At 40.2% G+C, this 15,556-nt stretch overlaps 1 protein-coding gene across 1 annotated transcript in view; it reads right to left on the bottom strand.

Moving 5' to 3' along the window:
* LOC121880743 overlaps positions 1-9,871 on the bottom strand; it is a 29,811-nt gene extending 19,940 nt beyond the window's left edge. Inside the window, exons 1-2 of the mRNA XM_042388239.1 lie at positions 9,569-9,871; positions 9,397-9,478 (exon numbers count right to left, since the gene is read on the bottom strand). Of these exons, the coding sequence (XP_042244173.1) occupies positions 9,397-9,478; positions 9,569-9,576 (90 nt within the window). The 5' untranslated portion in view covers positions 9,577-9,871. The remainder of the gene's footprint in view (positions 1-9,396; positions 9,479-9,568) is intronic.
* Positions 9,872-15,556: the final 5,685 nt, after the last annotated feature.

Below are 15,556 nucleotides of genomic sequence, written 5' to 3'. Positions count from 1 at the left end.
CTTACCTTGTTTGTCTCAGATTTCTCGACCCACCCTCCCTTTCCCTTCCCTTCATCCCTTCATCCTCCTACCTCATCCCTCCCTCTGCTCATCCCTACCCTCATCCCTTCATCCCTTCATCCTTCTACCTCATCCCTCCCTCTGCTCATCCCTACCCTCATCCCTTCATCCCCTCATCCCTTCATCCCCCTACCTAATCCCTCCCTCTGCTCATCCCTACCCTCATCCCTTCATCCCCTAATCCCTTCATCCTCCTACCTCATCCCTCCCTCTGCTCATCCCTACCCTCATCCCTTCATCCCCTAATCCCTTCATCCTCCTACCTCATCCCTCCCTCTGCTCATCCCTACCCTCATCCCTTCATCCCCTAATCCCTTCATCCTCCTACCTCATCCCTCCCTCTGCTCATCCCTACCCTCATCCCTTCATCCCCTAATCCCTTCATCCTCCTACCTAATCCCTCCCTCTGCTCATCCCTACCCTCATCCCCTCATCCCCTAATCCCTTCATCCTCCTACCTCATCCCTCCCTCTGCTCATCCCTACCCTCATCCCTTCATCCCCTAATCCCTTCATCCTCCTACCTAATCCCTCCCTCTGCTCATCCCTACCCTCATCCCTTCATCCTTCTACCTCATCCCTTCCTCCTACCTCATCCCTCCCTCTGATCATCCCTACCCTCATCCCTTCATCCCCTAATCCCTTCATCCTCCTACCTAATCCCTCCCTCTGCTCATCCCTACCCTCATCCCTTCATCCCCTAATCCCTTCATCCTCCTACCTCATCCCTCCCTCTACTCATCCCTACCCTCATCCCTTCATCCCCTAATCCCTTCATCCTCCTACCTCATCCCTCCCTCTGCTCATCCCTACCCTCATCCCTTCATCCCCTCATCCCTTCATCCCCCTACCTAATCCCTCCCAATGCTCATCCCTACCCTCATCCCTTCATCCCCTCATCCCTTCATCCTCCTACCTCATCCCTCCCCCTGCTCTTCCCTACCCTCATCCCTTCATCCCCTCATCCCTTCATCCTCCTACCTCATCCCTCCCCCTGCTCATCCCTAACTCTAACCCTTTTTTTTAATGTATGTGTAAATTAATGAGTTAAGCCGGTTGTCCATTAATTATAAGGGTGTTATCAATCTGCTCATCTAACTTTTCTGGCCGAAAGCAAATAAGTCTAAGTCCCAAAATGTCAAATTATTCCCTAAGTAGAAAAGTCTTATGCTCTATTTTTTACCCCAATGCCACGGCTTGGCATAATAAACAAATTTCTTCCATCCTTTGCGCTTTTTGGTCTTTTTCTCATCCCCAGAACCTTCACCCTGGAGGCTGTCACCGTTCTCTTCCCTTAACTCAGATGTGGCTGTGAGCTCTGGGTGAGCCGCTTTCTCATAGCAGGAGATTTTTTCCTTCAACTCCTCCAGTTTCAGGGAAAACACGTTCTCCCTCTCAGAGGCCTTCAGCTTCTCCTGGGTACATAAATCCTGCTGCATAATGGCCTCTTTATGGGCTTTTTCTGCCTTTAACTTCTCAAGCATTTCATTGAATCTCAAGGTTTTTCCTTCGTAACATAATTTTAAGTCTGCTATCTCTTGAATGTAAGCCTTTCTCTCCTTCTCCCAGGCTTGGAGTTTACTGTCGTCCTCACGCTCTTTTTGGAGCGTCTCTCGCAGGTTATCTATTTCTTGGCAGAGGACTTTCTCCCTCTCAGAGGCTCTCTGCTGCTGTTTACAAAAATCCATTTCACTTTGGAGCTTGATGTTAAGCTCCTGAATATTAATTTGGAGGGCCTCTTTTTCAGTCTTCTCTGCCATGTACTTTTCAGTCATATGTTCAAAACTCATTTTATGCTGCTCTACCTCATTGCTCAAGACCTTGTTATGACTCTCCAAAGCCTTGAGTTTTGACTCAAGCGTACCCACATACTCTGAACCCTCGGACTGGAGCTTATCTTCCATGTCACATGTATCTTTGTTGGGAACGTTGTCCCCCTCAGAGAGCTCCTCCTGGCTGCAGACATAATGTTCTTTTTCTACCAATGAATCAGGCTCCTGAGTGCTGTCCTCATGCTGCGTCACAACAACTTTCTCTTTCTCCTTTTCAGACAAATCTTTTAAAGTCAAATTCATATCTTTGCAGCTCATTTTAAGATGTTCTACCTGACTTATCAAGGCTGCGTTTTCCCTCTCTAAGGCTTTGAGTTTTGGCACAAATGAATCTGCACACCCATTGTGCTCTGTGCGGATCTGCTCTTTGAGTTCACAGATTTGTTTGCGGAGGGCCTTTTCCCTCTCAGAGTCCCTCTGCTGCCTCTCAACATGCAGATCCTTTTCCTCATGAAGCTGCAATTTAAGGTGTTCAATTTGTTTTTGCAGATCATCCATTTGCTCTCTGATGGACTCTTTTTCTGCCTTCTCAGCGTTGTACTTATCCTTGATATTAATGAAGGCCGAATCTCTCCTTTTAAGGTGCTCTACCTCTGTAAGCAAAATGTCCCTTTCCCTCTCCAGGGCCTTGTACTTAATGGTCTCCTGGTTGGTTATTGTTTCTCTCATCTTCTCCATCTCTGCACGAAGCACCTTCTCCCTCTCAGTGGCCTTCAGCTGCTCCATGGCTCGCAAGTCTTTTTCAGTTTGGAGCAGTTTGGAGAGCTCGCTAATTGTTTCATGCATGTTGCACTCGGTTGCCATCTCTATCCTGAACTTTGGTTCTCTAACTTGCTGTACGTGTCTCACAGAGTAGTGATCTTCTCTCGTCCCTCTTAGCGTTTGGTTAGTTTAATTCTGTGTGTGTGTGGTCGATCCTGACACAGATGTGTTTCTGAGAAGCTGACATGAAGCAACAAGTGAATGTTCTATATGAATGTTTGTGTGATGTCATGTTCTATGATCCTTTTATCTGACAGTGATGATGTCACATCCTGTCCTTTGTGACATCATCAATAGAATGTTGTATGATTGGTGGTTTTTTCTTTTTTTTCTTTTTTTTAAATAAATCTTTATTAGTGTTATACAACTGTTCATAATAAAATACATACAATACAACAATATAATTAATTAATAAACATTACAATTAATCTGCAGGGGGTATCTGGCACAGTCTATAAATGGATTGAAATAACAGGATTTTAGATTTGGAAATGCATTACAGAAGTATAGAGTAATGGCTGTACAGAGCTGTAAATACTGAGGGTAATTTACATTACATAAAGTTACATTTTAGTGAATTTCAGAACTCGTTTTCACATCATTGATCAATTGCAAACCATTTTGACAGTATTGACCTTTCAGGGAACAGAGAACTGTAGAGTTCAAAAGGGAGAAAGATACTTATTGACCTTGTCACACTGAAATTGCAATTCAATTTATAAAAACCTGTTCTGATGGAGAACAAACTGCTTTGTTAAATGGTTTGTTGTCAGTCATGAGCAATGAATGGAAGGTACTAATATGTTGGATTTAATTACCTGTGTTGATTTACCCTCTACTGTAGTTTGCAACTCATAACACAAGTAAGTCACTATATCACCAAGCTTCCACCACCACCTGTTTTGCAAGGACATGCAAATAGCTTTAACTCTGGTGTGACCTATCACTGAGGTGGAGGTCATTAAATCAAACCAAATGCTTTAGATACTATATTGTAGTATGAAGAGAAACAAGTGCATTTTAAGAATGATATATATATATATTTTTATCTCAGTTGGTTTATGGGACTGCTGTGGGTTTGAGCTCAGGTTCTAACAAATCTACAGGGACATTTGTCCAGATAGTCGTGAGAAACTCAGTCTGAAGCATCAGAGCGACCCAGACCTGGAATTCCAGTATTGAGGAAATCTGACTACGAGACCCCACCCCGAAACTTCACCAGCGTTAAATCCACAAGAAGGCGAACTAGATCCCCAACACTTCACGGGGAATAGTCCACAAACACGGATTTCTTATCTTCACCAGACTGAAAACTAAGTATTTTACTATAGATCAGTGGTAGGCAAATAGGGGCCTGTGGGTCAAACCTGGACCTCCAGTAATATATATTTGGTCCCTTTATGAAAGCAGAAGTTTTAACTTTCATACAGAAGTTTATGTCACAACTTTTCATCACAACCACTGTGCTATTGTTGTGGCAGACAGCCTTAACATATAGTCAGTATAACATTATGTAGTACTGCAGATTATTGGTTACGATCGGGATCAACGTACTTTACTGTACATTGAACTGTAAAGAAAATAATGTGTGCTATGGACAAAGAAACAAAGTGTATGAAATGTAGGAAAGGTGATGAGAGAATAAATTAAACATAAATAATTAATAAATAATTACATTATGTAACAGTGGAGGTTGAATAAAATGCACAATCTAAAGTCCAGCATGATGAAAATTACGAAAGTGAAAGTGTAGGGCTTAAATGAGTGATGTGAAATGTAAAGTTCAGTTTCATAACCCCGTCTTCATCCCATTTACACCATGGTTTTCACACACGCACGGCTGTCGCTGGCGTCTTCACCATAGCAACGGTCGTTGAGGATCATGGGTAGGCTAATGTAGCCGCTTCCGCTACCGTTCAAAACTGATGTGACTGACGTGATGTCGTTTTTCGTTTTTGGTTTAAAATGAAAAAAGGAAAAAACCCATGTGACTTCCATTTTTGGTTTCAAACGCAAAAACGAATTGGCTGAATGTCCGCAGACCTGCTGGATATTCAATCCAAAAAGGAATAACGATAAAACGAATCGGCAAAAACCAAATTGGTTTTTCGTTATTTGATTCTGACACCAAATCTGTTTTTTGTTTTGAAAAAAATAACAGATTTATTGATTTTATTCTGTATTTTATTTGGTTAATCAATATTACAATTTCTAAGTCCTCAGTATTCTTCAAATCTTCTATGGGAATAGAATTATTTTTTTCTTTTTCTCTCCACACAAAGGAATTAATCAGTAATCAATGTGGTTGGTCCACCAAAAGAACGCCAAGGATCGTATTTACAACTCTTTATCAGGCGACTGGTGCTCTTCTTCTGCTTTTTGCCTTGCTGACCGTTGCTGCTTCTTCTATGTTCCTCTCGGATGGCATTTTGGCCGTTGTACTTTTTTATGGCTCCAGAAAGAGACTCAACTACGAAGCAAAATACTGCAAAGATGCATAAACCGCATCGCACGCTGTTTGCTGTGAATATATAGGCCTATTATGTTTGTAATCTCATGTTGTATTGTGTAGTTAAACTTTTTTAAGACTTTTCCGAGGACTTTTTTGGTTAGTTAGAAGTCCAGTATTCAAACCCTGCAGCCTTTCACTAAACACACCAAGACTGGAACACACACCCCTGCTGTGTGTGTGTGTCCACTACGCGGCCTCAGCTGGTCTGAGACTGGATTCACTCTCCTGAAGAAGTGCTGAACCAGAGACTGCAGCACTTCTCATCTGGCTGTTAACATCTGGCGAACTTCATCTTCATGGAAACAGTTGGAAAACCATTTACCATGCTCCATTCATCCATTCATTCTTTCTGTAGGCAATAACTTAATTTAACACATTCATCATCCATTGATTCATTCATTTTAGTTGTATATATGTACATATGTTTAGTTTTCCCTATTCATCCCTATTCCTTAGTAGTTCAATAAATATCTTGATTTATCACCAAATCGTTGTATTTGTATACCTTTACGTCAGAAGATGGAGGTCACTGCATTCAGAGTTCATTACTATCGGGTGTAGAACTGACCTAATTCATTAATTATTCATTAATTCATCAATGGGAGAGGTGCCCCTATAATTTTACAAGTGCATAGTCCTTCATTGTTTTCATTAGTGCCCTTCATCCCTGTTTGTTCCTTCTTTACCTTTTCATTTCATCCCTCTCTTTCTCCCTTTCTCTTTTAGTCTCATCTGCGATCTTACTTCTAAACTAATTCTTCTAAAAAGTGTGTGGGACTTATCCTGTGCAATCCAACACAACAGCTTTGCCATAAATTCTACTTTTATGAAGCTTGTGCATTTTCAGTTTTTGTTGACATTGTCAGAAAGGTGATAATTCTACTTTATGTTTATTATTGAGGCCATGGTGGGTGCTGGTGTACTGAAGTGCATTATATTGAAAAGTTTTCCCAATATTTTGTGCATTAACATACATGAGGGGGACAAAATATAGGAACACTTTTTGTTTAAACTTTGTACATTTTTTTCACACTTGCTTTGGCAATGTAAACATATGTTTCCTGTGCCAATAAGGCCTCTTTGAATTGAATTAAGTTGAATTAAATTGATATTGACTAGCTGATGAAGAAAGTGGAACATCTAGCAGCCAAAGAGACACATATTTCATACAACTGCAGAACATTTTTACCTCAGACTTGGTTTGTGGCTGAGTGTTATGGCCCTAAAAAGGTTTGTTCTTACCAGGAGGTCAACAATAGCGTAGTCCAACATCAGTCAAGAGATCAAAAACTTTTATTATGCTTTTAATATTCAGTAAATGTGACATAAGACATCACAGTACAGAGAAATACGGACAAACATGCTTCATGTGTCTGTTGTTATCTGGAGCCACAGTGTAATTAGCCTGGACCAGGTACACCTGAAGAGAAAATACAACTAGGTTAGAAGAAAAGCCACATTTCCAGTTGTGAAGCACTTGTAGTAACAGAAATAATGAAATATTGTTTTTAAACTGATGTGTGAACTGTGTGTCAACGTGCCTTCCGTTATAGTAAGAGTAGGTGACAACACACCACTTCTCATATTCAGTGTCTGTTGTTTGTAGTTACAACTAGTTTTGTGATTTTGCACACTTCACCTTTTGAAATGTTGTCCATGTCATGATTTATGTTTTCTGCTGGTGTCCAGGATTGTTGTCCGCAACGTTTCCAGCCTGATTGGCAATATCAGCTGCCATGTTTCTGTTAAAACAACAATAAATAAATGACCATTTTGATTGATTTGATAGAGTGTATGTGACAATAGATCAAAAGCTTGCTAAACGGAAGATTGGATAGGAATATGTAAGATGATTATTCCAAACAACTGTTATTATTGTTGTTGTTCTTATTAGCCTTATTGGCCTTGTTATCATTCTGTACCAGCAGCAACCGAGTGCTCTCGCACTCACAGAGAAAATAAATTGCAATAAAATCACAGTAGGACTTTATAAGAACACTAGCATGATGTGAGTAAAAGAACAACCTGTGACAGAAACATAAAATATGGCATTTACATGACAGAACACTGTTGTAATGTAAACAGATATAGAACAATCCAGCAATGCAACTCTTATTCAGTCTGGAAGGCAGGTCAGTAACATGTATTTGAAGATTTCAGGACAAACTTTGTCTGGCAACAGACTGTTTTTTTCAATTAAATTTGATATTGAAGCTGTTTTATATCGGTGTTACTTTACAGTAGCAATGTCGGAAAATATGCTTTCTGAATACACCTGCAAGCCTTTCTCAACCATGCCAGGTAAGCTATGTGTAAACAAACAGGAGAGTGTCTCTATGTGCCCACAATGGGAACAGCTGACATGTTAGACTCTTCAGCCCCTATGTGATCACACTGGTGAATAGACAGACAGCTGTGTGTCATCACTGGCAGAGAAATATAAAAGAGAAATATCCTAAAATTACACTTACCATTCATGTCATTTTGTCTACACATCTACTAGGTAACTACTGCTGCTGACTGTATATAAAGTAAAAGGATGTTGACTCACTTAAATGCGTCTTGTACACCTTGTGGAATGTTGCCTATTTTGGCATCAGCCAAACTTCCAGCAGACAGGAGCAACAGCATCACAGTCATCCACCACAATCCAGCCATCTGTACAGAAATTAAAGTTCATGATGTAGTGCATCATCATGATAAAGTGGATAAAAACAGGGAGAAGAATTTAACCAAGAAAATTAAAAAGCCAAAATACAAATTATAAACAAGCTTGTAGTAAGTTATGAGGCAGATGAGTCTGATGCAGATGTTAAAGGTGTTTTGCCTGTTTTATTAACATCTCCCTTCTCCATATTTGAAGATAATGGACTTTGTGACTCTGCACATTTGTTGTATATAGAGTTTGTGATAACATCCAAACTGCAGTGTAACATGCTAATGTGCTCTGTGGAAAAGTAACCCTGCTGTCATCTTCCAACATAAAACCATTGTATAAAATGAATAGATTAATATAGATTAGTGTGAAATATCTGACAGTTAATATAAGCTACTGCCCCTGTCATTTACAAAGTGCACTCACAGGAAAACAGTGATGTGTTACAGAACCAACAGATAACAAATTCACTATTGACAAAAAAAATTATTACATTTGTGTCAAGTTTCTGCAGGATTAAGGGATAAATTACCTTCATTGTTGTCGCCCACAGTCAGTTTGTCCCACAATACTATGACAGAAAATACACAATAACAAGAAGTATTATTACATCATTATTCACATCAACTTGTTCAAATATTTTCTCTTTTTTGGACACCCTGGTAGGTGAACAGCTGAGGCACATACACAACGATCCTGGTTTGAATTCAGCCGGAGACGGTTGTTATGTGTCAGATTCGCCTATTTCCCCTGTTTCCTGTTTGTCTGTTTACTGTTTACTATGTAGTAGGAAAAAATGTCAAGATATGAACGCCTTACATCAGTGTGTTAACAAAGGTTTTTCTGTTTAAATCTCAAACACCCCACTCCCTTTTTAAAATCATTACAAATAATATAATCACTTTTTTACAAAACAAAAAATCCACAAAAAAGACAAAAGAAAAAAGGTCGTCAGATGGAGGCTTTGAAGCCTTTTCTTCAGATTTCTTCTCATGCTGATGCAGTAAACACAGTCAGAAGGTATTTTTATAGAGGCACCATGTGCTTATTTGAACATTCAAATATCGTCCTTTCAATATGTTTAAAAACGAAGTGCAACAACAAGAGAAAATAGAGGTTTTATCAATGATGAAATGATGGATGAGGAAATAGCGAAGTGACACCAGTCCTTTATCTAAAAATTCAAATTAATTCATTCAAAACAAGAAAAAAGAAGGATAAAGGGAATAGAGAGTTAAACTGGCAGTGAAGCATGCCTACATTAATACCTACATGCCTACACATATTAAATGACATTGAGAGACACGTTTTCCCTTCTAAAACCCACATAGATGCACATAAATAACAGAAACATAAACAACTTCTACTATAAAAGGCAGCATTAGAGAGAACAACCAGTGTGTTAGACACCTGTTGTTGCCCTGAGTCACATCCTGCTCTTAAAACAGAACAAAAACATTTACATTCTCACTTTGCTTACTAATGTTTCATGCTAAAAATGCACATGTTATATATTTAACAAACTCATTTTTATACCAAAATCCAATCTGTTATCCTCCAGCGTTTGTCTTTTACCTTTGGAGAACGATGTCTGATGGATGCTCTGAAGTCGTCCACTTCTTCTGTTTCCTTCTCAGTGTTTGAAGGTAAAGTGTTGCTGCAGTGAACACAGACAGAAAGAACAGACACTTTTAAAGAGAAGAGGGGGACTATGGTCAAACCCTTTAGAGTGGTGCTGTACCCTTACATGAACATTCAAATTCTCGCTTTTAATTTATTCACAACTGAGAACAAAAGAGAAGATAAGATGCTATCAGTGAAGCGAGTAACACCCCTCTCTTTGTAGGTTCGTGTGTATCTTCAGCGCTTGAGGTCCTTAGAGGCTGTTTTGAATGAACTGCATGGGATCATACATCAACTTCTGTGCAGGATGACAAGAAAATTTTAGTTTTCACAAACAAACCATGGCTAACAAAAGATTTTAAAAAACATCCTAAACATAAATAAAATTATACTTTCTGTGGGATACTGGATGAGCAGAAAGAGGTAAATAAAGTGGTCAAATGAGTAGTGAGACAGACAAGATTAGCAGCAGGAGGTTTGAATAGAAGAACTAAATACACACACTGAAAAAAAAGACTCAGCACACTAATATGAGATTGTTTATTAATAATATATTATCTCTGGCTATGAGATGTGAAACTCAACTGAACAGTTTGTGGTTTGTGCTTTATTACAGTGCAGAAGAATCAGTGAGCAGACTTTCAGTTTCTGCTGTCTGTGCTCACACTGATTATTAATGTGAAAGTACTGAACATAACTGAAGCAGCTGCTATTGACAGTCCATGCATAGCTGTATATGATAGCAACAGTAATGACAGGCTTGCAAGTGGTGGCAGCTTTTGCAGTTGCCCCAGAAAAAAAAATCCTTAGTCCATAGTTTTATAACCAAGTCTATAATGTGCACTTTATATTTCTTAGAAATTGAGAAGCACTATCTGTAGCTAAATGGTCACACCTTTATCTGAAATGTAAAATCATTCAAATTCTTTCATGCAAACATGAAACAGTTAAACTGACACTGAAGAAGGCTTTTGTTTGACCCATTTGATCTGAGAGAGGATAAGAAAAGATAACTCAATGTGTTCATAGAAGCCACATATAGAGACACTTCACCAAGAACTCCACCTAGGACTCCCTTCTCAGGGTCTGGGGGTCCTCTCACCCTCTGCCACACACTTAAATAGGCTGAGTCCTACAGTTGGCAGACCCCTCCTCAGGGTCTGGGGGCTGCCACAGTTAGGCCCAGCCAGAAATCTCTGACCAAGCAATTCAGCCCCTCCCTCCTCTACTCCCCCCACTACACCCTCTCATTATCTACAGTGGAGCTCCGTCACAAACACTTCCTGCAGCTCCTACCCCCTCACCCCCACCCAACTCCCTCTCGAGACACCTTCCTCACTACCACACAGACATACACACCAACACACTCATATGCAAATATTTAGGAACATTAACTCTTCTCATTTGAACCTTCACTTCCTCAGAAACCATTAAGTTGCCCTTTTTTTTCTTTCTGGTTGTTTGTTGGTTTATTTTCTCTCTTTTTTGTTCTGTTTTGATTATATCTGTTATTTTGTGACTCTGTTACCTCCTCTGTCCTGTCTTCCAACACCATGTTTTATATTGTTTTACACTCGTACTGTTATCACTTTATTGAACAAATAAAGAAATTAAACAGGTAAAAAAGAAGTACGTTTACAATTCAGCCTATAATGTGCACTTTACATTTTATATTCAAGGAAACAACAGTGTTTCTTACTTTCTGAATGTAGAAGAAATTAAAATTTCAAAGAAGAAGCACTTTCTGTAGCTAAATGGTCACACCTTTATCTGAAATGTAAAATCATTCAAATTCTTTCATGTAAACATGAAACAGTGAAACTGACAATGAAGAAGGCTTTTGTTTGATCCATTTTATCTAAGAGAGAATGAGAAAAGATAACTCAATGAAGCCACACATGGAGACACATCACCAAGAACTCATCCATATACCTGTAATCCTTCTTAGAGGGTCACTGGGGGCTGCAGCCCCTGTACTGTCTAAACTTTTGACTGCTACTGTTTTCAATTTGAGATAAAGTAATGGTAACTACAATAAAGTTAAAGTCTCAGTAATATTTTCATTAATACTATTGATCACTATTGTTACTATTGTAGCTGTTGTTATTATTGTTACCACTATTATTATTCTTGTTATTAAGAGGTGTGGAGGAGATGATGATAATAATTATTATAAATATTATAGGCACGCACATCTGCCAGACACTCTCTCTCCTTCTCACACACTCATTCAACATCTTCCTCCCTCTCCCCCCTCCCCCATACAGCCCACTCCGCCCTCCACAACTCCACCCCACACCCCACCACCACCGGCTGGATTACATCTCTACCACAGACCAGTAGCCTCACTGCTTCCCATCATTTCACATGGAGACAGACCTTCACATCCTCAAGAGGGAGGGGCGGGAGTGAAGCCGGTGATGATAATAATTATATTAAACACATTTTAAAAGATTAATAAACAACATGAATGAAGCTGTGTGCCCTGTGGTGAGGGGGACTCCCTCCTCAGGGTCTGGCGGTCCTCTCACCCTCTGCCACACACTTAAATAGGCTGAGTCCTACAGTTGGCAGACCCCTCCTCAGGGTCTGGGGGTCCTCTCACCCTCTGGCACACACTTAAATAGGCTGAGTCCTACAGTTGGCAGACCCCTCCTCAGGGTCTGGGGGCTGCCACAGTTAGGCCCAGCCAGAAACGTCTGACCAAGCAATTCAGCCGCTCCCTCCTCTACTCCCCCCACTACACCCTCTCATTATCTACAGTAGAGCTTCGTCACAAACACTTCCTGCAGCTCCTACCCACCCATCCCCAACCTCAACCTCACCCCCACCCAACTCCCTCTCGAGACACCTTCCTCACTACCACACAGACATACACACCAACACACTCATATGCAAATATTTAGGCACATTAACTCTTCTCATTTGAACCTTCACTTCCTCAGAAACCATCAAGTTGCCCTTTTTTCTTTCTGGTTGTTTGTTGGTTTATTTTCTCTCTTTTTTGTTCTGTTTTGATTATATCTATTATTTTGTGACCCTGTTACCTCCTCTGTCCTGTCTTCCAACACCATGTTTTATATTGTTTTACACTTGTACTGTTATCACTTTATTACACAAATAAAGAAATTAAACAGGTAAAAAAGAAGTACGTTTACAATTCAGCCTATAATGTGCACTTTACATTTTATATTCAAGGAAACAACAGTGTTTCTTACTTTCTGAATGTAGAAGAAATTAAAATTTCAAAGAAGAAGCACTTTCTGTAGCTAAATGGTCACACCTTTATCTGAAATGTAAAATCATTCAAATTCTTTCATGTAAACATGAAACAGTGAAACTGACAATGAAGAAGGCTTTTGTTTGATCCATTTTATCTAAGAGAGAATGAGAAAAGATAACTCAATGAAGCCACACATGGAGACACATCACCAAGAACTCATCCATATACCTGTAATCCTTCTTAGAGGGTCACTGGGGGCTGCAGCCCCTGTACTGTCTAAACTTTTGACTGCTACTGTTTTCAATTTGAGATAAAGTAATGGTAACTACAATAAAGTTAAAGTCTCAGTAATATTTTCATTAATACTATTGATCACTATTGTTACTATTGTAGCTGTTGTTATTATTGTTACCACTATTATTATTCTTGTTATTAAGAGGTGTGGAGGAGATGATGATAATAATTATTATAAATATTATAGGCACGCACATCTGCCAGACACTCTCTCTCCTTCTCACACACTCATTCAACATCTTCCTCCCTCTCCCCCCTCCCCCATACAGCCCACTCCGCCCTCCACAACTCCACCCCACACCCCACCACCACCGGCTGGATTACATCTCTACCACAGACCAGTAGCCTCACTGCTTCCCATCATTTCACATGGAGACAGACCTTCACATCCTCAAGAGGGAGGGGCGGGAGTGAAGCCGGTGATGATAATAATAATATTAAACACATTTTAAAAGATTAATAAACAACATTAATGAAGCTGTGTGCCCTGTGGTGAGGGGGACTCCCTCCTCAGGGTCTGGCGGTCCTCTCACCCTCTGACACACACTTAAATAGGCTGAGTCCTACAGTTGGCAGACCCCTCCTCAGGGTCTGGGGGCTGCCACAGTTAGGCCCAGCCAGAAACCTCTGACCAAGCAACTCAGCCCCTCCCTCCTCTACTCCCCCCACTACACCCTCTCATTATCTACAACTTCTCCCACCCCCACCCAACTCCCTACCTGGCTGCTCCTATGTCAGACTGCTTCTGCTACTGAAGCAAAGAGCGGAAAAGTAGTTAATGACTGATGAAGTCTATCTGACCCAAACGTTGCATTTATAATCATGGGGAGCCAATTAACAGTGTGGATTATTTTTCTAATAAAAGACAATCTTTGTTTTTTATTTCCAGTTATCACCACACAGTTGTCTCATGTTATTCTGAGCTGCAGTGATGGAATCAGAGGTTAAAATCATCCACACTGTCAGTTATCACTCCGGGGAGAAATAAACAATATACTATTAAAATGCAGCTAAAGTCGTCATTATGTGTTTAGTGTCGTAAATGATCTAATTTCATATTAGAGAGATTGGAAACTCAATTTTGGCAACCAAGCAGGTCAAAATCATTTCTAGCTGTACATGTTTTTCTTGCTGTAATCATTCCTCCTGTTCGTACTGACCATTAGAAGATCCCTTCATAATGCACTTATAATGTAAATCCACAGTCCTCCTTCTGTGCAAAAATGTATTTAAAAGTTTATCTGAAGCTAATATGAAGCTTCAGCGTCCAAATGAGTCAAATCAAGTAGATATCTTTCAATGTTACAGTCTTTTTAGTGTCGATGTCCCTCTTTTTGTTACTATACTTCCACCTGCAGCTCAACAGGGAAACACTGTCCGAGGAAACACAAAGAGGGAATTTGATGCTAAAAAGACTGTAAATGTGTCAGATATCCACTTGATATGACTAACTCAGACTGCTGAAGCTGAATATAAGCTTCAAATCTACTTTTAAATGACTGCGTGGACACACTGTTGTGAACCTATCCTTTAAGGCCGCTACCAACAAAGTTTTTCTCAACCTAATCAATCAACAGATGTACTTTTGTTGCAAATCCACTAGTTGTCAAACAAATATGCTAACGTCAACGGTAGGCTGGTATTAACTGACTCTCTGATGGCCATGATTTTTGGAGAATACCTCAATGTTCGTATATTAGGGCATTAAGCCAGAGTAAGACTCATGACAGCTGATTATGGCCATTTAAATTCATCATGTTGCATTTTGATTAATTTTTTTCCCACATATGCATGTAATGAGTAGTTTTAATTTTTGAAAACCAATAATCAGAACAGTTTTTCCAGGTTCATCCCGTGCTGTCCTCTACACCTCCCGCCTCCTCTGCTGCTGTTAACTCTTCTGTTGCCCCCCCCCCCCCCTTCTGCAGCTGATTTATTCCCCACGTTTCTCCACCTCCCTGTGGTTGCTTTACTCTTCCTCATTCTCCCACTCTGCTTTTCCATCCTCCACTGTACATCCTCGCTCCATTGTGTTGTCCCTTTGCTCTGTTTTCTTCTTACCCTGTGCCTGCATACTCTTCTGCATGTCGCCCTACTTTCTCCCTACTCTGCATCCACCCACTCTTTTTGGCTTTGCCTCCTCCCCTACCACCATGACCTCCACCTGTATTACTATCAACATTTGTCTTGCTGAACTCAAGGCTGCTCTCTGAGGAGGAAACACCTGCATCTTTACTATTACTTTTCCTTTTTTTTGGCCTTTTTTTTGCCCCCACTCCACTGCCACTGTCCACATCTGTCCCACTGCCACCCTCACCACCAATACTGTTGCTTTGTCTGCTTCGGTCACCCAGACCACTTTCTGAGGAGGAATCACTTCCCCTTCACTGTATGAATGAAGTGGATGGTAAATTGTGGCTGGGACCAGGTGACAGATCATCTAAAAAATAATACCATGCAACTTCATTATTATTGGAGCAGCTCCTGCATTGTTGTCCTCTGCAACGGCATAATAATAAATGTAGTGGAGTAGAAAGTAGCATCACATGGAAATACTCAAATTAAGTACAAGTACCTCAAAATTGTACTTTAAGT

Source organism: Thunnus maccoyii, chromosome 2 (assembly GCF_910596095.1).
Source record: "Thunnus maccoyii chromosome 2, fThuMac1.1, whole genome shotgun sequence".
Classification (NCBI taxonomy): domain Eukaryota; kingdom Metazoa; phylum Chordata; class Actinopteri; order Scombriformes; family Scombridae; genus Thunnus; species Thunnus maccoyii.
The sequence above is the reverse complement of the archived record's forward strand: the minus strand, read 5'-3'. Positions and strand labels throughout refer to the sequence as shown.